At 43.9% G+C, this 25,639-nt stretch overlaps 1 protein-coding gene across 3 annotated transcripts in view; it reads right to left on the reverse strand.

The window, feature by feature from the left end:
• Positions 1 to 25,639, reverse strand: part of PRDM2 (PR/SET domain 2) — a 63,572-nt gene that overhangs the window by 9,050 nt on the left and 28,883 nt on the right. The window contains exons 5-6 of one of the 3 annotated variants that reach the window (XM_081201357.1): positions 25,234 to 25,386; positions 17,776 to 17,902 (exon numbers count right to left, since the gene is read on the reverse strand). In XM_081201357.1, coding sequence (XP_081057483.1) covers positions 17,776 to 17,902; positions 25,234 to 25,386 — 280 coding nt within the window. Of the gene's footprint in view, positions 1 to 7,445; positions 7,508 to 17,775; positions 17,903 to 25,233; positions 25,387 to 25,639 lie in introns of those variants that run through there. The other 2 variants (XM_081201359.1, XM_081201358.1) reach the window with 2 other exon arrangements.

Raw genomic sequence — 25,639 nt, forward strand, 5'->3', positions numbered from 1 at the left:
TTCATAAAGAAAAACAAAAGCACAGGAGAAGAAAAGGGGGGGGGGGGCAAACCAAAACCACCACAGCACAAAACTAAAACCATCAGCTCAAATTCACAATACAATACATCCATCTTTCCATATTGGAAAAATGACAAACCTCCTTCCAGAGCTGAATGGTTACTCAAACTGACAGAATATGTGGAATTAGCCTCTCTTTCAAAAAAATAAATAAATCAGAGACAAGCCCGGATAAGAGTTCATTTTAGAATGGAATAATTTATTTGAAAAGTAGTTGTAATCTAAGCACAGTAGTTGCCTTTGAATGATTTCTGTAAATCATGTATATGAAAGAAAATGAAATCGAAATAGAAAAGAGAATTTTTACAAAATAATAATGATAAATTAAAGTAAGATGCTTATTATAAAAGAAATATGAAGAGGATGGGAAGTCATAGGTTTGTGTAGAAAACACATAATTGAATTTGTATGCATTTTTTGTGAACATAGGCATTCTTATTGGACTGACTGAAATGAAGAAAATTATGTGTTGTACATATATGGAAAATGAATAATAAAGCATTTAAAACTTAAAATACAATAAATACATCCATCTTGGTTATGTATGCCATCCAAACAGGTATCCCAATGAAGTTGGTGTTTACAGAAAGTACATTCAAATGTAGTAAAAGCATTATGGTCTTCAGACCATTGCATGTTCCTCTCTTTTTAAACATTCTTTTAATTTCAATATTGGTTACTTTTAATTCTGAAACCAATATCAAGTACGTTAGAAATATTGTATCCATGCATACAGAAACGAACAAGAAAATGATTCTACCAGAATCACAAGGGGGAGTCTTAAAGACTAACACATCTATTACGGCATAAGCTTTCGTGTCGTACATGTCAGCAGATGCTTGATCATGCACCTGATGAAGTGGCCTGCTGTCCACAAAATTTATTATGCTGCATTCAGTTTGGGGTTCTTCTTTTTGGGGGGTAAAAATGTGGTGCTGATACTCATCTCAATAAAAGCACTGACTGTGCCAGCACAAAATGGCTGCTAATGGGGATAAGAAAGAGGTGTTGTTACTCTGTACCAATGAGTACCGTCACAAAAAGTTCTGTTTTTAATAGATTTGTTATTATTTAAGGTGCCAAAACATTATTTATTGTTTTTGCTGCAGCAAGAGAAATTGTTCCACTAGTACCACATTTAAGAATACTATCTTATTCCAATAATGCACTTCTTCTCAGCACAGAAACCTTCCCAAATCTCTCTAAATTAAATCTTTCCTTCATGACTATAAAAGAAAGCCAGTGAGTTTATATAATTTAACTAATTGTTATCTAGTCACCTTCTCTTAAACACACATACAGTGGTAGCTCGGGTTAAGTACTTAATTCGTTCCAGAGGTCCGTTCTTAACCTGAAACTGTTCTTAACCTGAAGCACCACTTTAGCTAATGGGGCCTCCTGCTGCTGCCACGCTGCCGGAGCATGATTTCTGTTCTTATCCTGAGGCAAAGTTCTTAACCTGAGGTACTATTTCTGGATTAGTGGAGACTGTAAGCTGAAGTGTATGTAACCTGAAGCGTATGTAACCCGAGGTACCACTGTACCTCCTTGACTTTTCTGCCAGTTTCCAAAATTTTGTCACCTCTTACTGTATTTTACTCGGAGCTCTGAAGACCCACATTCTTCACAGTCAATTGCAACTACAGTACAGTTAATGAGCTGCACACTGCTTTGCTACCACTTGGGTTATCTTTCTCTATTATTATCACTTAACAAAATAACTAGGGCACAGCATGAGATCAAATTAAGGATCAATAGGTTAACTTAACAAATGTTCCCCAAAATCTTTGGTTTGTGGGTACCCTCAATACTTGTTTAAAAAGTCAGCCATGATGGTTGCACCTCCAACACCTAGCACTATTACTACTATAAATTTTAAGGAAATATGGTGCTAAGTACCCCATATAAATTATATGTTTAGGGTGACCAAATTGGTTTCCAAATTTCTGGAAATATTGCTTAACACACACACACACACACACACACACACACACTCCAATAAAACACTGCGTAAAAGAAAAAAACACACTGTAAAAGCATAGTATAAGTGGAGCACAACAGCAGGCTACTCATGAATCCCAGCATGCACAGACGTTTGTAGTATCTAACATGGGAAGAACAGGGGGAAATAACCATCACCCACCTTACAGAACTATTGTAAGGATTTACAATTTTGCGCACAAGTGAAATGCAAAATATTGGGATTTTCCCCTTACAATTTCAGCTCCTTCCTATTATAGATCTTTTCACATTCAACTGAAACAAGATCAGCAGCAGACATAAGCCCGTTTATAATTCTGACCTATCTTTTTTTTTTAAAAAAAAAAAAAGACTGCATATTTTTCAAGACTAATTTAGGATGCGACACAGCTAATGGCATGAACTCGATGTAAATTTCACCAACATACACACTTTCTGTTTGTAAGGGACAGACACTTATTTTTGGTCCCTTTCCTTGGTAAATCATCACCCCAGTTTTTGCTTTTATGGAATAAAGGTAAAGGGACCCCTGACCATTAGGTCCAATTGTGGCCGATTCTGGGGTTGCGGCGCTCATCTTGCTTTATTGGCCGAGGGAGCTGGCGTACTGCTTCCGGGTCGTGTGGCCAGTATGACGAAGCCGCTTCTGGTGAACCAGAGCAGTGCACGGAAACACTGTTTACCTTCCTGTCAGAGCGGTACCTATTTATCTACTTGCACTTTGGGGTGCTTTCAAACTGCTAGGTTGGCAGGAGCAGGGACTGAGCAATGGGAGCTCACCTCGTCGCGGGGATTCGAACCGCCAACCTTCTGATCGGCAAGTCCTATTTATTTAGCTACCCATGACAAACAAAAAAACAAACAAATTGGAGACTCGGCCACCAAAAGCAGGTTTGAAAATCTCTATCCCTTCTGACTGTATACTTCTCATAGGTCAAATGTGGGCTAATACTGGGCATGCAACTAACTCCACGTAATTGCTACTCTGCTCCTGGTTTACTGATGGGAAGTCTGATTCTCTTCTCAGCAACTCTCACAAACCCATCTTGAACTTCCTCCAAGATGCTCTCTCATATGCGTAAGTTGCTTTATAGCAGTGTTTCCCAACCACTGTTCCGCGGCACACTAGTGTGCCGCGAGATGTTGCCTGGTGTGCCGCGGGAAAAATTAAAAAATTCGAAAGATTTTTTTTAAGTCAAATTTTCGATTGGGGCGCCGTCACTAGATGACCCCTGGGGTTCCCTCCCTCCCGCTCTGCGCCTCCCTCCTCCTCCGGGGAGGCCCTTCCTGGCTCTCGGCCAAGGCTTGGCGGCTGCCACTCACTCACTCGCTCACCCACCCGTCCCTCCATCCCTGCACCCGGCCTCTCCCCCTCCGTCCCCGGCGCGGGGGCTGCCGGGATCCGTAGTCCCCTCGCCCTTGGGCTCCGTGCCCGCGCGGGGTGCGCGAACTACGTTTCCCAGCGTGGCCTGGCGGGCCGGGCGTTTTGTTTGAAGCGCTCTTCTCCCGGCCATGGAATGAGTGCAGCGGCGGCGGCCGGGCGGGCAGGGGCTCTTCCGCGCAGACCCCGCGCAGCCTGCCTGCGCCCCCGCGGAGATCGGGCGGCAGGATGGAGCCCGGGGATCCCCGCGGAGGCGGAGCGGCGGAGGCTGCCCCCCAGGTAGGGCTGCGTCGGGGTGTGTGTTATTTTTGCAATGCTGCATCCGCGCCGGAGGGGACACATCGGACCGCGGGGAGACCCCTTGGTGGGCGTGCAAGGCAATGCATGCATGCAGGCGTTGCATGGAGTGCAGTGCAATGCAACGCGGCGCCCTGCATGCATGCATGCAACTTCCACCGGCGCTCCGGACTTGGCAGGTGAGGGGGGTCCCCAGTGGGCGGCAGAGAGAGCCGGGAGGGCGAAGGGGAGCCGGGGGGGAGCAGCGCTGCTCCCCGAGCCGAGCCCGGGGGGAAACTTTGGCATTGTTGCGCCGGGTGTTGGAAGCGGAGGCTGGCGGGGGCCCCTCACCTGCAAAACCTGGTCGCCTCTCATATATTTCGTGCATTGCATTCATCGCCCGCTTTCTCCTCCAAGGAGCTCCCGGGGGCGCGCGTGGTTCTCCCCGTGTTATCCTCGCAACAACAGCCCTGCAAGGTGGGTCAGGCGAGTGGCCCAAGGGAGCACCCAGGGATTGTCCTGGCCAGATGGGGTGATTTGAACCCTGCTCTCTGCCCGGTCTTCGTCCTCATTTAACCCCCACATGTGCATGACTGTGCATGACTGAGGTTTTCCCCCCTCGTCTTGGCTATGGTGTGAGTCTGTCCTGTTAATTAATGGGGTTCTGCCTTCGGAGAAGATGAGCCAGCCCTCAAGGAGGTGATTATGTAATTTGCTAGCAATTCATGTCCCTCCCGGCGTGACGCTGTGCGCTGACGTCACGGGGCTGTAATGGTGGTGTGCCTCAAGATTTTTTTCATGAAACAAGTGTGCCTTTGCCCAAAAAAGGTTGGGAAACACTGCTTTATAGTACTGATCACTGAGCTGCTTTCTTTCCTTCATCACCATTCATTCTGCACTCCGTACTTTGCTGCTGGTCTGCATTCCCAACTTTCTATATTTGATTTGCCTGTAACAGCCTCACGAACAAATCACGGCAGTGAAATCTAATGTGAAGTGGAGCTGAGTTCATGTTATTAGACCAATCAACACTGCCCACTGGCCATGTTGGCTGAGGCTGATGGGAGCTGGAGTCCAACAATGTCTGGTTCTCCACATCCCCTGAGCTAGACCTATCTCGCAGGACAGTTGTAAGGCTATAATAGGGTGGGAAGGGAAATGGCACATGCAACTTGGGAGTTCCTTTGAGGAGCAGTTGGGTAAAAATTCTAGTAATAAATAGGCTTGGAAATGAAACAATACCAGAGATAAGTGGCTCACCTAAAAGTCTCCTAATGAGACTCCTAGCTGCAAACACTCGCTCTGGAATTAGACCTGAATGACCTTAACACGGAATTACCCTGGAAGAGGCGATTCAGCGTGCAGCTGCTCCCGCTTACTAAAAACAGCCAGGATGACAACTTGAGAGCAAATGTAATTTTAGATCCACTGGATCAGAGTCCTAGGAGCAAACGGAAACGTCCAAAGCTTTTCAGTGTCCACTGCTTCAGCAACTTCCATCACTTTTCAAACTGGTTTGCACAGGCTTTTTCTGTGTTTCGCAGAGAAGTAATGTGAGACCTGCCAAATCTTTTTCTCCCAGCCAAAAAATCCCCCGATTTCTCTAGGATTATGCCCCTTCGGACCCTGATAGCCTGAAATACTGCACTCAAAAGGTTCTCCAAAGTATCTGATCTGAAAGCAACAATACTATAAAAACGTTGAAACTGCACAAGTCAGACTGATGGAATTTGCCAAAATGGCAAGTTTAACTAGCAAAATTAGGAGATCAAGACGAGGGAATTTTTTAAAGGAGGATTGGAAATTGTTTGCAGATTGTTAAAAAAAAATGTGAACATGTTAAAAGGCAGGTAGCTTTAGAATAAGAACAGCAGTAAAATTTATATCTGAAAACAGTGTGGAGAAACTAAGGCATAGAATAATTACACTATGCAGCATTAATTGGAAAATTGATGAAACCACTGGGGAGGGAGTCCAAAGTTATTTGATTTTAATTTGGAAAGAGTATTTTTTTGAAATATATAAATATTGTATTTTTTTTTAAAGAAAAGAAATAAGCTGCACAAGTCAGAACATTCTGCACTCCACTTTGGCAACTTACACTTAACAGAATTTGGATTATTTCTACTTCAACCTTTAGAGAGTCTGGAGGAAGGCGGCTTGAGTTTACAAACTTCTGGAATAGTGTGACAGGGCCAAGAACTGTGGAAAATGGACCGTGAGCTATGCTGAGAGTCTCCTAACTGCAGGTTTCCAGCAGCTGCATTTAGACCTCTCCTAGTAATTAATAAAATCACAGCATGCAGAAGAGCTGCTTCATCGGATGACCTCAGGTTCCTAGGATTATGAGGAAGAAACCCTTTCTCCAAACCACACAGTATTTTCTACATGTTTATCACCCTCCTCTTTGGCAAAAACTATGTTAACTTTATTCTCCCAGACCTTTTAGTTCATACTAGTTATATTATCTTGGTTCTTTGTAAAATTCTTGCACTCCCCCAGCTCACTTGTTGGTTTGACATTGGTTTTGTATTGATTTTAATGCAGCTTGCATTTATGCTGGCCTAGCTTATGTGTGCTGGTTTATGTAGTTGGGTTACTGAGTTCACACTACTTATTGTATTTTCTATTTGTAATCAGTCTGTAAACCACCCAGAGGAACTCATTGACAGGTGGTATAAATACTGACAAATAAATCAGTAAAACTCTAAAGGACTATCTCATCCTGGGCAATATTACCTGGTTTCCTGCCAGATTTTCAATAGAGGCCCTACTTTATTTCCTACCCGTTATAGCTACAGCTGAGTAAAACAACAAGAAGAAAAAGACAGTCTTCTCAACCAGGCAATCTCCCTTTATATTGGAAGTTTGTTTGCCCCCTCTCCACTGGCATTCAGAACACCAGGTAAAAACTGCTATTCCAGCATGTTTTAGGAGCAGGTAGCATTCATATCTATGTGGCTGCCATTTTTACTTGCTGTGCAGCATTTATTTTAATTACTTATTGGCATTCCATTTTAACTCCTGACTTATCAGCAAATTTCCAAGTGCAGTTTTCATTTATTACTACTTTTATATCCCATTTTTCCTCCAAGGAGCTCGAGGTGGCAGGCATGGCTTCCCCCACTCCCAATTTTATCCTCGCAACTGCCCTGCAAAGTAGACTAGGCTGAAAGTGTGACTGGCCCAATCTTGCCCAGTGAGCTTCAGGGCTGAGTGCAGATTTATTTGTACCTTGGTCTATCCAGTTTCGTTCAGACATTCTAACAACCGCACCAAATTGTCTCTCACATGTCACAGGCGAAGACAGAAAAGGTGGGGAATGAAGATTTAAATGACACAACAGGCAGACAAATCAACATCCTTAGTTTGGCAATCTTGACACCAGATAGGAAAGTTGGGGAGGAGAACCCCCTTTGCGTATTTACCAGAGGAGCTAGAAAGAGGCAATATTTTTTCAGCTTAACACGGAGAGTCACAAGCAAGTTATGTCCAAACAAGTCACTCAAGTTTTTCAGTTTCCCTCCCTCTTTGAAGAGGGGACTCATGACTAATGAAACTTTGGGTCCTTGGCATTCTACACCAGTTACTACGACATGGCTGAAAACTTCTGTGTTGTAGCTGCAGAAGGCAATGCTGTTGCCTCCTGTGCACGGAATAGCAATTCCCAACTGCCAGATGTTTTGTGGCTGCTACACCCCAAAGCCTGTTAGGAGCCTGATAGAAGCACACGAGTGAGTGCACTTACCATCAGGTTTACCGAAGGGTCCTACATGCCTGCGCTAACGGCGGCTGGATCCTCCAGTTGGTCTAAACAAGAAAGATATAGGAATGAAACCACAGGGGAAGTGGAATGAGAACAGTGAAAGAAAGAAAAAAAATGAAAACAGAAAAAAGTAGAACCAAACAGGTTTATGCTCTGTCGAAACAGAGAAGAACAAGACCACATGAAAGGAACAGAAAATAGCCAAGAGGTTAAAAGGATGAGACAAGGAAAGGTGGAGGGCTTCCTCTAAAGCTGCGCAGATCCGTTTTGGGGCCCATGCTTCGGAGTAGCCCCTAAATAAAAATCCTTGTGCTCTTGTGCTCCCCATCCCACCTTGCTGCCAGACCGCCCCCTCTTTTAACAGCCCCAGATCTCTCTGAGTGGACCTGAGCCAACCCACGGCTGCCTCAACCCAATCTGGTCAAATCCCACGTCATCCCAAAGCTGTCTGTGATCTGTGATTTGGCCGGACCTGGTGCACAGCCTTCACTCTTTCTCTCTTTTTAAATATAGCCTGTGGGTACAAGGATGGGGAAAGGATGTAGCTTTCCATGTAGAGCAGGCTTCCTCAACCTTGGCCCTCCAGATGTTTTGAGACTACAATTCCCATCATCCCTGACCACTGGTCCTGCTAGCTAGGGATCATGGGAGTTGTAGGCCAAAAACATCTGGAGGGCCAAGGTTGAGGAAGCCTGATGTAGAGCATACCAGGTTCAATCTCCAGGTAAGGCAGGGAGGGGGGGAGGGGGGGAAAACCCTGCCTGAAAGAGAGTTTGGAGAGTTGCCACCATACAGTGTCAACAAGGCTAAGGTAGATGGACCAGTGTTGTGACCAAGTATAAGGCGACTTCCTATGTTGTCTGGAGTTGGTGCAGCCCACTGGACCTAGGGTGCAATAGAAACTTAGCCAGGTCTCTCTGAATGGAATCTGGAGCAAGGCATGCTCCCATAGTTTCAACTGCCTCCTCTGTAAAATAGGATTAATAGTGGTCTCCTTCTGCTGAAAGGCTTAATGATGTAGAAACAGCAGTTTGCACACAATGAGTGGTCTCTCATACTATCCCACCCCCAGTTATTCTCCAGGTGACCCTGTGTCAAAATATTAGATGGGTGGCAAAGAGCATCTTCAATGACATTTAACTTAACTTTACCCTCACTGATTTGTTTGTTTTACTGATTGCTGTTTATCCATTTGTTTTATCGACTGTGTGTGCTACATGTTGCCATTTTTTCAAATAAAAAAAGTAGTGTAAGTTTTATCTTGCTTTAGTTTGTGGGCTGTTTATGCGAGAAACTTTTGGAGTGCACCTTATTATTTTTTTTAAAGTAGGAAAGCAGCAGAGGGGTATTTAAAAGTAAGTGAAGAGGTGGAACATACTTCATTTGGTCCTACTTGCAGCATCCTACAACCACGATGACTGCATGTGACTGGGATGTAAGCAGCTGACACAACTCAGCCAGAGCAGGGATGTCAGAATGAGGTTACAGTCAAATGCACCTCTGTGGAATTTTGGAGGTTGCAGATTGGGTTTTGATGCACAGTCTGAAGCCTCGTTCACAATAACAACCCAGGAGGTGGCAAAACCGCTCGTGGGCCCTTAGACAATAGACAGCAAGTGGGTAATGCATGAAATATTTAAAAAATGCTCTTACAAGAGGGGAAACAAGATGTCAAGGAGCAGGGGCTCTTTCCTAGCCTTCCTCCAGAAGTTGTTTTCTACGGCTACCTTCAGATGCAACAGGTTAAGCAAAGGAGCCAAAGCACTCAAGCTGAGCACTCCCTGCATTTCCCACAACCTCCCTGCAAGCACTTTCTGCACAGTTTAAGAGGCTTTGTTTCAAGTTACACTGCATTCAGAGGCCAGGCTGGCTTTTGAGAAGCAGGAACCTGCTCAGTTGCTGCTCAGAGAGCTGTGACACATCCTCCAACAGGCTGCCTGTTCAGTTCTGTCCCTGCTGGCATTTCTAGAAGCAGGATAGGACAGTTTTGTTTGGGCATGCTTCAGGTTCTTATGTTTCACTGCAAGGAGGGGCGGGGCAGGGGGCGTTGGGTTGCTTTTAAAGGATAGCTTTGTTTTGTTCTTATTTGGCTGCAAGCTGCTTTGAACCCCACTCCATTTGTTTAAAGAGGTGAAAAGGTGTATGCAAATTTAGCAAAGTAAACAAATTAGGTATTACAACAGTGGGAATCCAAGGCACAGGGGCATCTACAAGAGATCACTGCATTTGGGTTGGGGAGCGCTATGACACCCATAGCATAAGCTATATAGTCCATCCCTGACTCAGGGACGTAACTAATGCAAACCCACCTGGACCATATTAATTTGTGGATACTGCCAGTGGAAAAAAAAAGATGCTGACAAATGAAGGAGGCATAAAAAAAGAGGCATGACTGAAACTAATCCTTTTTGTTTTGTTTTTTAATGGACAATAAAATAAGAGAGATGTTATTGCTAGTTTTCCCAAAAGGGGGAAAAAATGAAGTAGCTACACTATAACTCCTATTCTCAGAGTTGAATTGTTGCCATACATTTTGATGGCCAATCAGATTGGGGCATTTGGTGGGAAAGTATTAAGGCAAGATGAATGATTGGGGGGGGGGAGAGAGAATAGGAAGAAAAAACAAGGAATCACAGCTTGAAATGGTAAAAATGGATTGCGGGGGGAAACCTCTTATGAAACATTCAACCACACTGCTACAGTCAATTCACGCTTCGGCAAATCTTGTACAGCCAAAATGCAAAGGTGGTAATGAGAGCATTCCTAGTGTGTTTGAATGGATTATTCAATGATCATCACCATTGGGGCTGCAGAATACAGAATATCCTCAGGCATCCGGTGCAGTTTAGGGGCCTGTTGGGCACACTGCTCCCACAATATGCTGCTGAGGGCACCTGAACTGCACAACCTCGGGCTCCTTTTGCTTCTCACGTGCCTTAGAGTCCTTCTTCATCCGCATCAATTGAAATAGCGAATGTTTCGAAATGCACAAACACACATGTTCCTACGTAAAGGAACCAAGGTGGCAGAAGCGGAGAAGCTGGTTTTAAGTCATGCAAGTCTAGTGGTGTTTGTAAAGTTCATGTGGTTCCTTTCTATTTTTAAAGGTTTTTCAAAATTATTAATACAATATTTTATTCATTTTGCGTGATTGTTTTCAGTTTGTGGTTTACTGCAACACAAGGGCAGGGTATACATCTAATATAGCAGTTCTCCCTTCTCTTTCCCTGTGAAAACTTGGAAATTCGCAGCGGTCTTGGCAGTTCCTTTAGCACACACATTGACTCAAATCTTAATACAGTGGTACCTCTGGTTAAGAACTTAATCCATTCCGGAGGTCTGTTCTTAACCTGAAGCTGTTCTTAACCTGAGGTACTACTTTAGCTAATGGGGCCTCCCGCTGCCGCCGTGTGATTTCTGTTCTCATCCTGAAGTAAAGTTCTTAACCCGAGGTACTACTTCTGGGTTAGCAGAGTCTGTAACCTGAAGCATTTGTAACCCGAGTTACCACTGTAATAAACTTTCTTGACGAGCCACACTTTAATGATCTTGCATTTTACTGAATATCTTGCACACCACCTCAATATTTTACATGACTTGTCAGTACATGCATACTTTTATAAATAAAAATGAAAGTAAACTCATTTCATAGTGCTAAAAATTTATTATGCGTTCAACTAAATGTACGGCACTAGTAGATTGTATTAGGTTACAGAATCTTCCAAAACCAGTTAACTTTCAGGAACAAATTCAGTTCTGGAAGATACTGAATTCAATATAGGCTGCAGATCCATGGCAGAGCAGCTGTTCTGCATGTAGGAGGACTCAGATTCAATCCTGCCAACATCTCCAGCTATGACTGGGAAAGAGCATTTGTCTGAAACCCTGGAGAGTCACTGTAGAATCTACTGAGTATAAAATATTGTGCTAGACCGACCCATACACTGCCTTGGAATAAGACCGTCTCATTTGTTCCTAGCTAGAGAGCAATTTTAGACAGACTGCATGCACTGCTGGGATTCCAGACCCTTCCCCACATCACAAACTACTTTTAAATCGCCTTTAGTTGGAGAGGAAAAAAACACATTTTTCTATACAGACTTGAAACAAGTCCACAACCCACTTTGGCACAGGAAACTAACCAGCTTTTCAGATCCTGGTCACACTTTGTAAAGTGAACTGTGGAAGCTGGTATGAATAGCCGTAGAAGTTTTCAAGGCCCCGGAGGGAAGTTTATGGAACTATTCCAGGAGGATTACATAAGCCCTTCAACATCTTTTAAGCCCAGCTACAGTATATTCAGAGCCTGACACATTTACCTCAGCACCTGTTAGTATGCCTATTAGCAAAAAAGCAGAATAATTGTCATTTTCCAGGCTCTCCTTGAAGTCATGCCCCCCTCCTCAAAAACCCCAGAATACAATGGAGCAGTTGTTCCAGCTGGGAAGAGCGGCATGCTTGGATAGCTTGTTACCAAACTACCCCCAGACTTGTAGATCACTTTGTTAAGAGTCTGTCTTGACCCATGAAAATACCCCATGCAGAAGCATGGCAAGCTGTTCTGGGAGAATCCAAGCAGAAACTGGAAGATTTATATTAGGATTCTGGTGGAAATGCCTCAAAAGAAATTGCATGTTCTTTATCATTCAAGTTATGGTCCCGATATTGATCTCCCCACACCACAACAGGCCAGAAGAGAGGTAAGCTCTCTTACCCAGGTTTCACTCTTGACTAGGAATGTAAGACAAACATAAGACTAAGAACATAAAAAGAATGCTGCTGGATCATGCCAAAGATCTACCTGCCCCAGCTTTCTCACAGTGGCCAGCCAGATAGATGCCCATGAGAAACCCACAAGCAGGAGCTCATGCAACAGCCTCTCCCCATCTGTGCTGCGTGTGAACTGGTGCTCAGAGGCAGCATGCTGCCTTCTTGTCTTACTGTGTCTGGGCTACAGAAAAACCAAAGGCCCATCTAGTCCAGCATCCTGTTTGCCGCATTGGCTAACCAGATGCTTCCTGGATTGCCAGCAGCCGAGCCTGAAGGTAAAAGCCCTTCCACTTGTGATTCAATGGTACACTGCCCAGGAATGTGGAGGATCTACAACAGCCATCATGAACCAACAGCTTGTTGATAGACCTCTTCACTTCGCTGAACTAGTCTAATCGCATTTTAAAGCTAGCTGAACTAGAGGATGTCATCACAAATCCTGCATATTGTGTGAAGTGCTGAAATGGTAGGAACCTAATTCATTTCTGAAAACTTTTCTTTTTAACATCCAGCCAGGCATGCCTGCTCTATGTAAACTTGGGAAAGTGTGTATGGCCAAAAGGTTTCTAACATTAACACACAAGACCACTGCATACAATTGCAGAGGGCCTTCTTGGTAGTGGCGCCCTCCCATCAGATGTCAAGGAAATAAACAACTATCTGACTTTTAGAAGACATCTGAAGGCAGCCCTGTTTAGGGAAGATTTTAACGTTTGATGTTTTATTGTGTTTTTAATATTCTGTTGGGAGCAGCCCAGAGTGGCTAGGGCAGGGGTCAGCAATTGGGCCACATTTGGCCCGCGGAACTTAGGTTGCCTACCCCACAGCCGGATGGGCGGGGTATAAATAATACATCATCATCACCATCACCATCACCATTATATAATAAACAGAGATGCTCACTGTATGTAAAAACAAGCATCTGCTGCTGTGTGTGTGTTGGATGTCTGAGATAACACTTGCACCATGCTTCACACGTGAGGCAGCTACTTAGGATTTTTATGCACATGTATTATTATTATCTGTAGCAATGGGCAGAAGTTTATTGCTATGTATACAATCAAGGGCATGGAAATTTTCACCAGAAGGTGCCCCTGTACTCTGTATTACATCCAGTGTAAGAAAGTAAGGCAGGCCTGCTGGATCAGGCCAATGGCCCATCCAAGCTGGCATCCTATTCTCAGTGGCCAACCAAAGCCCTATGGGAAGCCTGCAAGCACAACTCAAGCACAAGAGCAACCCTCCCACTCCTGGCGTTTCTCGTATTCAGAAGCGATACATCCTCCAGCTGGGAAGGCGCAGAGCACAGCCATCATAGCTAGTAAGTAGCCACTGGTAACTCCTCCACAAATTCATCCAATCTTCTTTTAAATCCATCCCAGTTGGTGGCTATCACTGCCTCTGTAGAAGTAGAATGACTACTAGGCAATATTTTATTTATTTAACAAAATTTGTAGTTGTAAATAGAACTTTTAATGTTTACAAAAGGTTACATCTATATATCTATATATCACTATACCAGTTTTAAAAATAAATAAATGAACAAAACCAACAGTTACAAATATACATTATAAACTAAAATCACAGATTAAAATACATGTCAATTTTATCTGTCTCATTAGACTGACTATTTTCTCCCTCCTCTGTTGGAAGTGCTATGCCTCTAAATACCAGTTGCTGGGAATCACAAATGGAGGGACCGCTGCTGCATTTAGGACCTACTTACAGGCTTCCCATGGCCAACCGGTTAGAAAGTGTGAGAACAGGATGCCTGATCCAGCAGGGCTCTTCTCACGGGGATTTTATTTTATTTCATATCCTGCCCTTCCTCCCAAAGGAGCCCAGGTATGCTTAAGTGTCGACCTTGAATTTAAAAAGAGAAACAGCTTGCAAATTTGGGAAGGACTATTCCTCTTGCTTTGCATGCTGAAGCTCCCAGGTTACATGCCCTGCCTGAAACCCTGGAGAGCTGCTGCCAGTCAGTGTAGACAATACCAGTCTTGCTTTGCTTTTAGGAGAAGAACCATAGCTGTGTGGTAGAGCATCTAATTTCCAGTCAGGAGGTCCCAGGTCAAATCCCAGGCATCTCTAGATAGAGCTGGGAAAGAAATCTCAAAGAGCTGCTGTGTGAAATCCCAAAGAGCCGCTGCAAGTCGGTGTAGATAATACTGAACCACATAGACCAATGGTCTGACTCTGCACAAGGCAGCTTCCCAACTTCCTAATAGCTGCATCAGCAACAGAAATTATACACAGGACAGAGAGGCACAGAGCAGCTTCTGAGGGAGTTGCTTCTAATTTAGTTACTCTGGGAAAGAATGGGGAAACAAACTGCAGATGTATTTTCCAAGGTTAAGTGGATTCACTCAGATATGGTCATTCCTTTGCTCCCAATACAGTTCAATTCCAGTTGGAGACCCAGGCTTCAAAACAGCAACCAAATTGATTCTGCACATGCAGCCATTCCTAGTTTTCAAAAGCATTATTTTTAAAAAAACCAGAACAACAACAAACGACAAAACACGGCAGTTTTGTAAAGACAAAATAAAAGTAGAGAGGAAAGTTACCCGACTCTTCCCCAGTATGTTGATGTGTCTGCAAGGGTTGGGGGTGGCAAAAGGGACCCCCCCATAATGAATAATTATTCCCAGATTCTTCCCCCAACACACACTTCTAAGAAAGTTTGCAGTGTCTGGGACTTTTTAATTTAGAGAAAATGAGAGTAAGAGGTGACATAACAGATGATTATAAAATTATGGATCACATAAGAAAGTGGATAGCAAAACGTTTTGCTCCCGCTCTCATAACCTATGGACATCCATTGAAGCTGAACATTGGAAGATTTGGGGCAGAAAAGAAGCAATTCTTCATGCATAGCAAACTATGGAACTTGTGATGGCTATCAACTTACGATGGCTTTGAAAGATTAGACTAATTTATGGAGAGCAAGGCTATAGATGGCTGCCAGTCATGACGGCTACACTCTGCCTCCATAGTTGGAGGCAGTAAGTCACATCTAGTTATTTCAATGGGTCTACTCTGAGTAGGACTAGTACTGGAAGCATAAGCTGTAGCACTGCAGTAGCAGGGGACTCAGTGGGGACTGTTTTGAACTTCTGATCCCAAGCATTGCAGCCCTCAAGTTTTTGACATTCAAGCTGGCTGAATCAACTCAGCTGGGACTAATTGCCATTTGGCACCTCCTTCCCCACAAAATGACCCCTTCCACTGGGTTGCATGGGCAGAGGGCAAAGTGCAAACAGCAAGGCCCTCCTTTATCAGTTGAGAGAACCTGACCATTTGGCACTTCCCATCTCCTGGAACAGTCTTATGCAGTAGCTATGTAAGCTTTGGAGAACGAGGGTATCAATGGCTACTAGCCACGACGACTATATTCTACCTTCCCTGTTGGAGGCATTATGCCTCTCAATACCAGCTGTTGTGACTATCAAGTGTAGAGTGGGCTGTTGAACTCAGGCCCTGCTTGTGGGTTTCCCATTTAGGCACCTGTCTGGCTACTGGGAAAACAGGATGCTGGACTTCTTGCCTGATCCAAGCAGGGCTTTTCTTACGTTGTTTCCTTTGGATTAGCTCCAGCAACTTCACAACTAATAAGGCTGGTGCCATTCCCAGCATGGGATTTGCTCACCTGACCAATGGGATTGTTTCAAAGTTAGTGAACGTAAGATGACAGCCTCAGTTTTTGTTCTTAGACTGAGGATATTGTAGACTCCAACTCCTATCAGACCTGGACAACATGGCTAATGACAAGGGATAATGGGAGCTGGAGTCCAGAACATCTGGACTCCTTGATCTTTCTATGAACATCTGATCCTTGATCCTTCTATGAATCAGTGGCCAAGTGGGCTGGCTTCACCCTGCCCTTCCCCCCAAACTAGTGTGAAGTAGATAAAGGCACCAACTCACTCTGTAACATTATCACTCCTGGAATGTAGATCTACTACTAATACTACTAATACTAATTACTATTAATATTAAAAGCAGCAGCAGCTTTCTTGTTAGGACTGGATACATATATAAAGCCTAGAAGCACATTTTCTGGAGTAAAAAAAAAATTAAACATTATGTTAGTCCTTCTCAGAGTCATACCCTCTTAAGCTAATGGACATGACCATCTTAGGTTCATTAATTTCAATAGGTCTACTCTATGAAAAACTTAATTTAATACAACCCCAATTACTCTGGACAGTATATTAAGAAATATTCTGTTTCTTCCATCATTGTCAGATATGTGCAGAAGTTATAACTCAAAGGCACCTACATCTTATCACAGAAGTTTGGCGATACAATAGGAAAACCTATATTTTAGCCACTATCTAAAACCACATTTAATTTTTTTTTAAAAAAAACACCAACAATGTATTTTTCATTCACAATGATGCTGAAATATTTTATTTGCTTACAATCCCACAAACAATTGAGTTTCTTCCTTCTCACCTGTCTTGTTATTATTTCTATCATAATAACTTGTTTGATTCATTACAAATTGAAACATGCCCTTAATATGTACCCATGGAGGCCTTGTTTTTTGTTTCCCTCTCTGAATATAGACTGATCTTTTCCTTCCCATTAATTTCAAAAGCAGCCCCACCCGCAATAAGAAATTTAAAATTAAACAACACAAACTACAGGCCTAGTTTTCTTTAGTGCAGTGCTGCAAACAGTAAAGCCATAATGAAGGAATAAATGCAAATGCCATGTCTTGATGAGTCATCGCCCAAATTTCAACACCACTCTGAAATAAAACCCTAAATGCAACCTGTCTGATTTCAATACTTGAAATTCTCCATGCACCAAAATGTCATTTGCTACCTAAACTCATGACAGTTAACACTATCGGGAGGCAATATAAAATGTTTGCAGACTTAATTTTTTTTTAAAAAAATGCAGTGCTTTTTAAATCTTTTTAAATCATTTGCGGCATCCATCTGCTGGCACAAAGGCAACTAAAAAGACTTCCACAGTGTTAAAAAAAGAGAACCACATTGTTCTCCCAACACGTCTGATAAAGCAAAAAACATGAAAACCTTAAAAACTCAACTTGCCAGCAGGTTATTGTTCTCCTTCAAGTTTTAACTAACTTCTGGTTTGAAAAGGACCGACACAGCAGAAAAAGAACTGTCAAATCCCCCCCCCCAAAGGAAATTGATGTGACCGTTCTACTCTTTGATCGAATGAAAGGGGGGTAGAGGGCAGAGAATACACACACACACACACACACACACACACACACTTTAACTGGAAGCTGTTTAAATTGAGGAGGCAAGCACCAGAGCTGCGGGGGGGGGGGGAGGTCACACAGACATACTTGCTGGTATGACACTCCCTTCAGTGAGAAAGTATTAGGAGCGTTTCTTAATCCTACAAGCAGGAACTGGGGGAGGGGGGGGGGTAAGGAAGGAAGAGAAGAAGAAAAAAGTTTGCCTTTTTTCATGCCACTCCATGCCACGCACCCCACCTTGGATTTTTCCTTCACGGAGAGAACGGGAGAGATGGGAGAGAGTGAGGCAAAACTTCTTACCTTTCTTGGTTTTCGGAGAGTTCCTCTTGCTGCGATTGCTGGCTCTCTCCTCTTCGATAGCAGCTGCTATCTCTGGGTTGTCTTCCCCATTGTACCACACCAGGAGCTCCTCGCCTGCCTCAATTGGCTGGAGGAATAAGAAGAGACAAGCAGGACACCAATCAAGAGGAAGGTTGTTAATAAAAAAAAAAAGAAGGGGGGGAGAGAGAGAGAGAGACAGAGAGAGAAGCAGGCTCAGGGCCAGAGGGCGTGGAGCTTGCTGTGCGGATCACAAACAGCTGTACTCTGCACTAAGAACAGATTTCCTAACTGCCTGCCTGGCCAAACAGGAAGGACTCTTTAACCCTTGGTGGCTTGTGCAAGCACAGCGTCACAAGGGGAGGAACAGAAGAGAGGAGAGAGAGAGAGAAAGAAAGAAAGAGTGAGCCAGTTGCACCACACCCCTCTGCTGGAAGGAGGATTGCATTTATCCAGCGCATTAGCATGACTTGCACATTGCACTGAAACTCCAGCTTGCTTTATGGCAGACTGGGAGAGAAGCAAGCAAGCCAAAAACAAAAACAAAAACAAAACACACACACACACACACAAGAAAATCCACACCTCTCCAAATGGCATCGGCTCATTTCAACAGGTTCTTCTCAAAAAGGCGAGGAGGAAAAATGAACAATGCATTTGAAAGGAAACAGAATCTTTCACATTACATTTTAAGCATCTCTAGGATGTTCGCAAGTGACCTCCCATATTTTCTACTGTTACAAACAAGCAGCTCAAGCGTAATGATCCACACATAGAAGGGATTTAAAACAAATATGATGACAATTCTAAAAACTTCAGCAACAGAATGGTCTTCTCTTAAGAAACAGAATAACTCATCTATTGGGGAAAGGACGTTCCTCTAATGGGACACCACCACTAAAATGTCCCTCCCTCCCTCTGACTTTGATCTTAAATTTCAGGTGGATCCATAAACAAGAGTCCCAACAATTATCTATGACCTTGGCATCTCTTTACACATCAAGTTCACCCCCCCAACCTCTTAAGACTTCATTCATGTATTAGAGATATTTATTTCCCTTCTACAACAGCACTCTCCCTACCACAGCAACATAAGAAGATCAAAATATACAGTGCAGGAAAAAGCCCAGCAGATAAAAGTACCCAATTAAACACAGGATCAGTTCAGTAAAATAGATCAACCCAGCAGGCCAAACGCCAAAGAATGCAAAGGAACGAGGCTCTCTCTCTCATGCTACTGGCAGGGCAGAAAATAGACACACACCCACTCACAGATCGCAAAGACCAGCTTTTACAGAGGGGTATAAAAACTGTTTTGCAAGGCCTTTATTTGGCTTCTTCCCCCTGCTTGGATTAGCCTCACAACAATTATTTGCAGTAAATTAGGCTGAGACATAGTAACAGGGCCAAGGTCACCCAGCAAGTAGGCCTTGAAGCCCAAGATTCCCCACCCCCCTCCCCGCCAGCAATTGGAGGTAGCTGTCAGAACATTTGTGTATCTAGCTTACTAGACCTAAATCAGCCTTTAACAACTTGGTGCCCTCCAAAACGTTGAGACTACAGTTCCCTGTAGTCAAGCAAATGAAAACTGCCGTATCAGTTTTACTGACTACCTTGTCTGTCTTCGCTTTTGAGACCTGTTAACTGACTGTACTGATAATATCATTATACACTGATAATAACATGCATTTTATTCATATCCGCCAGCCTTTTAATAAACATTCAGGTGGGGATATAAAAGTAGATTGCAGAATCAAAGAATGCAAGGGATCACAAAAGATCACTCAGCCCAACCTCATGAAAGTGTAGGAAAGCTCTTACTAAAGCGCCTCTTAACATATAAGTGAACATGTTGTAATTTCCCTCCTACAGATACACGAACCTTTTCCAGCCAGTTATGATGTGATGTAATACCCAAGTACATTTACCTCTGATTCCTTACCCTGTACAGTGGTATCTCGGGTTAAGAACTTAATTCGTTCTGGAGGTCTGTTCTTAACCTGAAACTGTTCTTAACCTGAAGCACCACTTTAGCTAATGGGGCCTTCCGCTGCCGCCATGCAATTTCTGTTCTCATTCTGAAGCAAAGTTCTTAACCTGAGCTACTATTTCCGGGTTGGCGGAGTCTGTAACCTGAAGCATCTGTAACCTGAAGCGTCTGTAACCCGAGGTACCACTGTATGGAAATTGTATATATTGGGTTGTATTGGATGTTAGTACTACTCAGAATAGATTCACTGAAATGAATGGTACTGGCCACTGATTTCAATGCATCTACTCTGAGGAAAACCTAGTTGGCACAACCCATCATATATAAAAACTGAAAGCTCTGTGACTTTTAAAATATATATAAAAAACTTGAGCACTGAACTTTGATTTCTGCAGCCCCCACTCTGAAACCTGGTGCAGGAGACTATGGAACAAGGAATACATACTTTTACAAACATAGTAAGAGTTCCGCTGGTTCAGACTGAAGAGTGCCCATTTACTCCAGCTTCCTGTTCTCAGTGACCAACAAGATGCCCATCAGAAAACCGCAAGCAGTACAAGAATGAAACGATACTCTCCCCACCAGTTTTAGCTTATGTAAGAGAACTGCAGGACAGAAAACACTCTGACCTGATAAGAGTATCAACTGTTTTACATTCACTATCATACAGTTCTTTATTGAAAGTTAACAACATTGCCCAAAGTCTCCTGAGTAAGTTCATGACCAGGCACGTACACAAACATTCTGGGTCATGCTGACATATTCTGATGCTCCCCATCCTCCATAGATACTGTAATAGAAGTCAAGGCTGCTTTTAACCGATAGCATGAATAGCTAGTCCAGAGGAGCTTCTCATATGAATTTGCACACAGTTGTTCGGATGCGATTATTTTCCCCACTATACCTTTGTCTCTATGTCGTTTTGCAACAATATAGCTGTAAAAAGGTAGCTAAAATACTTTAAACAGTGCAATGCTAAGCACGTTTACTAAGACGTAAATCACATTGTCTTCAATGGGTCTTAATCCTGGGAACGAACACATAGGATTTCAGCCTAAGTGCAAGATGAATCACTGGGCCCAAGGCAGCATCCACCAGAGAGTTTTCAAAACACTCAAATGTAAAGTTGCTGAACTTCTGGGAAAAATATGCAACTTGTCCCTTAGATCAATATCCATACCTGTGGACTGGAATGTAGCCAACCTAACACCAGTTTTGTAAAAGCGATCCAGGAGGAATTCTAGGATATGCAGGGAGAAAAAGAGGGAGAAGGATACCAGTTGCTGGAAATCACAGGAAGGGAGAAAACTCTAGTGCTTGTGTCCTGCTTGTGGGTTTCCCACAGGCATCTGGTGGGCCACAGTGAGAACAGGAGGCTGGGCTACACGGATCTTTGGTCTAATCCAGCAGGGCTCATCTTATATTGGATCAAAACTAATCCTTTTATTGGATCAAAACACAATTCTAAAAAATTTTTTTTTCCATATTTTCAGAACACTTTTCAACCGTTATGATTCTCAAAGAGGTTCACCCATTTTTTTAAAAAAAAATCAGATTTTTAGCACAATTAACAGAGCCATGCTACCAGGTGCTCTCAATGGTATTCAGCAGGTGGTATCACGTTGTTCCTGGCACTGCTTCCTTGGAAAGTTAGCGGTGGCTTTCCACCTACCGTATATTTCGCTCTATAACACGCACCCGACCATAACACGCACGTATTTTTTAGAGGAGGAAAATCCATAGGCATGCCACCCGTAGGCATTCCCTCTATAACACGCACAGACATTTCCCCTTACTTTTTAGGAGGAAAAAAGTGAGTGTTATGGTGCAAAAAATATGGTATATAAAGAATCTCAAATCACATGCCTGTTGAAAAAACTGACAGCTGACACTCAAAAGGCTGAGTGCCATAAGTCTCCTCCCCTCCAAGAATAAACAGGTAGTGGAAATAATTTAATTTTGTTACAGCTTCCTAATAATTCCTGGATCTAGGTGCTCTGAAAATGTGATGAGGTTACATATTCAAGGATTAATAAAAACCTCATTCTAATTACATAGGCAAGATAGCAAAACATAAAAGGCTGAAGATACACAACTCTACTGGGGAAAACATATTAGCATGAAAATGGGTTTGGCTAATTATCATTGATTAACAATTTGATTAGATCACAGTAGTCTACCATTTGGCACACATAGGTAAGTTTTGTTCAGATTTTGACTATAGCAGAAGGTTAGTATAAATTTAGAACTGACCGAGAAAGGAAAATTCACTCTACAAGTAATGCTATTATCTACACAAGTGTGCAATGACATAGAATTAAAAATATCCAAGGTACCTTATAATATTTTTAAAAGTCAACTATGATAAACAGCAACATTAAACACCACAATCACATATCAACAGCAAAATGAGCCAAATAAAACAACACAGAAGCAGAAACAGTATCAGGTAATTCTGTAGTCACCAATGCAACATTTGTAACCTTCTTCTCATAATATCTGGTGTTTTGGCTAATATTATTAACATTAAACTGTTTGTTTCTGAATGTGATTACAAAAATAACCAAGAAGGATGTCACTGGTAGTTTTCTTATTTTCTTGTAACAATGTTTTCTTGTTAATGCACCTTAAAAAGCTATGATCGGTGTAACAGTTTTGCAACCTCAAGAATTTATCTGTAACTTGGATAAGTGTTGTCTCAAAAAGCATGCACCAATTCCACCCCCACCCTGCATCAACAGCAATATACATAAAGAGCAAATGTTTCATGGCCAAGTGTCAAACATACCGTAAGGTTTATTGGAAACAATGGAGAAAAGGCTTTCTGGCAAATGACCTGTGACCAACGGAACATAACCAAGGCACTGTCAGGGTGTCCCATTGAGCCAGAAGAGGTTTAGTCATGCTGGCCGCATGACCCGGAAAACTGTCTGTGGACAAATGCCAGATCCCTTGGCCTGAAGTGAGCGCCGCACCCCATAGTCAAGTTTGACTGGATTTAACCGTCCAGGAGTCCTTTACTTTTTACTAGGAACTATACCATATTTTTTTTAAGGGACGCGGGTGGCGCTGTGGTCTAAACCACTGAGCCTAGGGCTTGCTGATTGGAAGGTCGGTGGTTCCAATCCCCACGATGGGGTGAGCTCCCGTTGCTCAGTCCCTGCTCCTGCCAACCTAGCAGTTCAAAAGCACGTCAAAGTGCAAGTAGATAAATAGGTACCACTCCGACGGGAAGGTAAACGGCGTTTCCGTGCGGTGTTCTGGTTTCGCCAGAAGCGGCTTAGTCATGCTGGCCACATGACCCAGAAAAACTGTGAACATTAGCTCCCTCGGTCAATAAAGCGAGATGAGCGCCGCAACCCCGAGTCATTCGCGACTGGACTTAACTGTCAGGGGTCCTTTACCTTTATACCATTTATTTTTTAAAAAAGAGACAATTCTTGGCTTATGACTTACAAACCAGAAGAAAAGATAGGGCACCTAAAGGAAAGAGGAGTGGAAGAGGAAACAAGAATACAGTGGTGCCTCGCAAGACGAAATTAATTCGTTCTGCAAGTCTCTTCGTCTTGCGAGTTTTTCGTCTTGCGATGCACGGTTTCCCATAGGAATGCATTGAAAATCAATTAATGCATTCCTAGGGAAACCGCCTTCAGACCAGGTCCGGGGACAGTATGTCCCCGGACCTCTTCTGAAGGCTGGGGGGGGGGGACAAGGGCTTTTCTTCCCACCCCCAGCATTTTAAAAAACCCCGGGACAGCGGAGGACTTCTCCGCTGTCCGGGCGATCTTAAAATGCTGGCGGGCGGCATTTTAAAATCGCCCCGGGACAGCGGAGGACTTCTCCACTGTCCGGGGCGATTTAAAAGCCCCTGGGAAGGCAGGCAGGGGGGACAAAGACTTTTGCCCCCCGCCAGCCTTCAGAAGAGGTCCTGGACCTCTTCTGAAGGCGGGCGGGGGGCGAAAGTCTTTGCTCCCCCCCTGCCTTCAAAAGCCCTCCGGGACAGGCAGGCAGGGGGGAGCAAAGACTTTCGCCCCCCGCCCGCCTTCAGAAGGTGTTCCCGCCCCCCCGCCCCGCTTCGGAGCAGCGTTCCGAAGCGGGGCGGCTGGGGCAGGTGTTCCCGCCCCCCGCCCCGCTTCGGAGCAGCGTTCCGAAGTGGGGCGGCTGGGGCAGGTGTTCCCGCCCCCCCGCCCCGCTTCGGAGCACCGGGAGAAGCGATCTCCCCGCAGCCCCTTGCTTCAAAAGAGGTCCGGGGACAGCGGGAAGCGCTTCGCGCTGCCCCCGGACCTCTTTTGAAGCAAGGGGCGGTGGGGAGAAGCGATCTCCCCGCAGCCCCTTGCTTCAAAAGAGGTCCGGGGGCAGCGGGGAAGAAGCGCTGCGCTTCCCGCTGTCCCCGGACCTGGGGCTGCGGGGAGAAGATCGCTTCTCCCCGCCGCCCCATGCTTCAAAAGAGAAGACCCGCTGTCCCCGGGGCAAGCTTCATTTTGCGAAGCAAGCCCATAGGGAAATTCGTCTTGCGAGGCAACTCGAAAACGAAAAAACCTTTCGTTTTGCGAGTTTTTCGTCTCGCGAGGTACCACTGTACACAGCTATTTTATTGGAGCAACACTTCATTAAAGGGGGAAAAGCATGCCTTCAAGATGGCTAGCATGTCAGAGCAGTGTCAGAAAAGGCCACAGGGTCTTTCCCCCCTTACATACAGAAGAATGGAGATCCTGGCAGTAGAAAGAAGGACTGTTAGGGATCCCTCCAGAAGGCTCAAGGACTTCAGGAAGCAAAACGATGGGTCAAGCAGCCAACTAGGGATTTATGAGCTGTATCCCACTAAGAACAGACCCACTGAAACCAATAGACTTAAATTACTCGTGCCCATTAATTTTTATGGGTTTAATCTGAGTAGGACTAACCACTGGATACAACCCTATGTCATAAAACATCACAATTGCACATATCCCTCAAATGGAACATTTAACTGTAGTCACCAATCTATTTCTAACATGGCCCTTATTCAGTTTATTTGGAAAACCTATACCCCACCCTTTCAAATGCATCTGAAACAATAAGGATGGACCGCAACTTTAAAAAAAAAACATATATGCAAAACAAGCAATCTTACCACTGAACTACAGTCTCTTGCAAAGAGATGTATAGAACCCCCCAAAGTCCCTGAGAAAGAGCTGAATAGCTTTTTTTAAAGTCATACTTCTGGCCCATCTAGCCTAGCACAGCTCCCCACCCCAAAGAGCTAAGGCTATGCTTTTTACCAGAGAACTTTTAAAGCGGAAGATGCCATGAACTGAACTTGAGAGCTTCTGGCTACCAATCAGGTACTCCACCACAAAGCTATGTTGCATCTCCTGTAGTAGCAGGTTGCACTTTTGCACAGCAGCAATGGGAAGGCAGGGTATTGAAATTTGTACAAAGGCAACTGATATAAGCAGAGGCACTGCTACCTTTAAAGTTTTGTAGTAGATGGTTCTGTTGATCTCCAAAGGGAATAGGTTCTGCTCCTTTCCTGAGCGAGCCCAGTTCACATAGCGCAGCCAATTCCCCTTCTCTGGATCTGTGGCATCAACACACATCCATCCCAAGTTTGGGTAATAGACCTTGTGAGGTTGAACATATGTGTGCATGGAGACAGAGAAGATGAAAGAAACAAAAGTACTCATTATTCACGAGAGCATGCACCCATTGTCTCAGTTTCAAAATGTGGGTGTTTTATATGACTGGGTTCATATGGAGCACCCTGGAAGACTGAAGACTACCTACTTACATGGCTGTGCTGACAGGAAGTTGCTCTCTGGAGTGGGAAGTCTGGGGTTTAGGCCTATTTTTTGCTACTCAAGATCATTGACTTTG

This window comes from Podarcis bocagei (assembly GCF_964188305.1).
Source record: "Podarcis bocagei genome assembly, chromosome: 7".
NCBI lineage: Eukaryota > Metazoa > Chordata > Lepidosauria > Squamata > Lacertidae > Podarcis > Podarcis bocagei.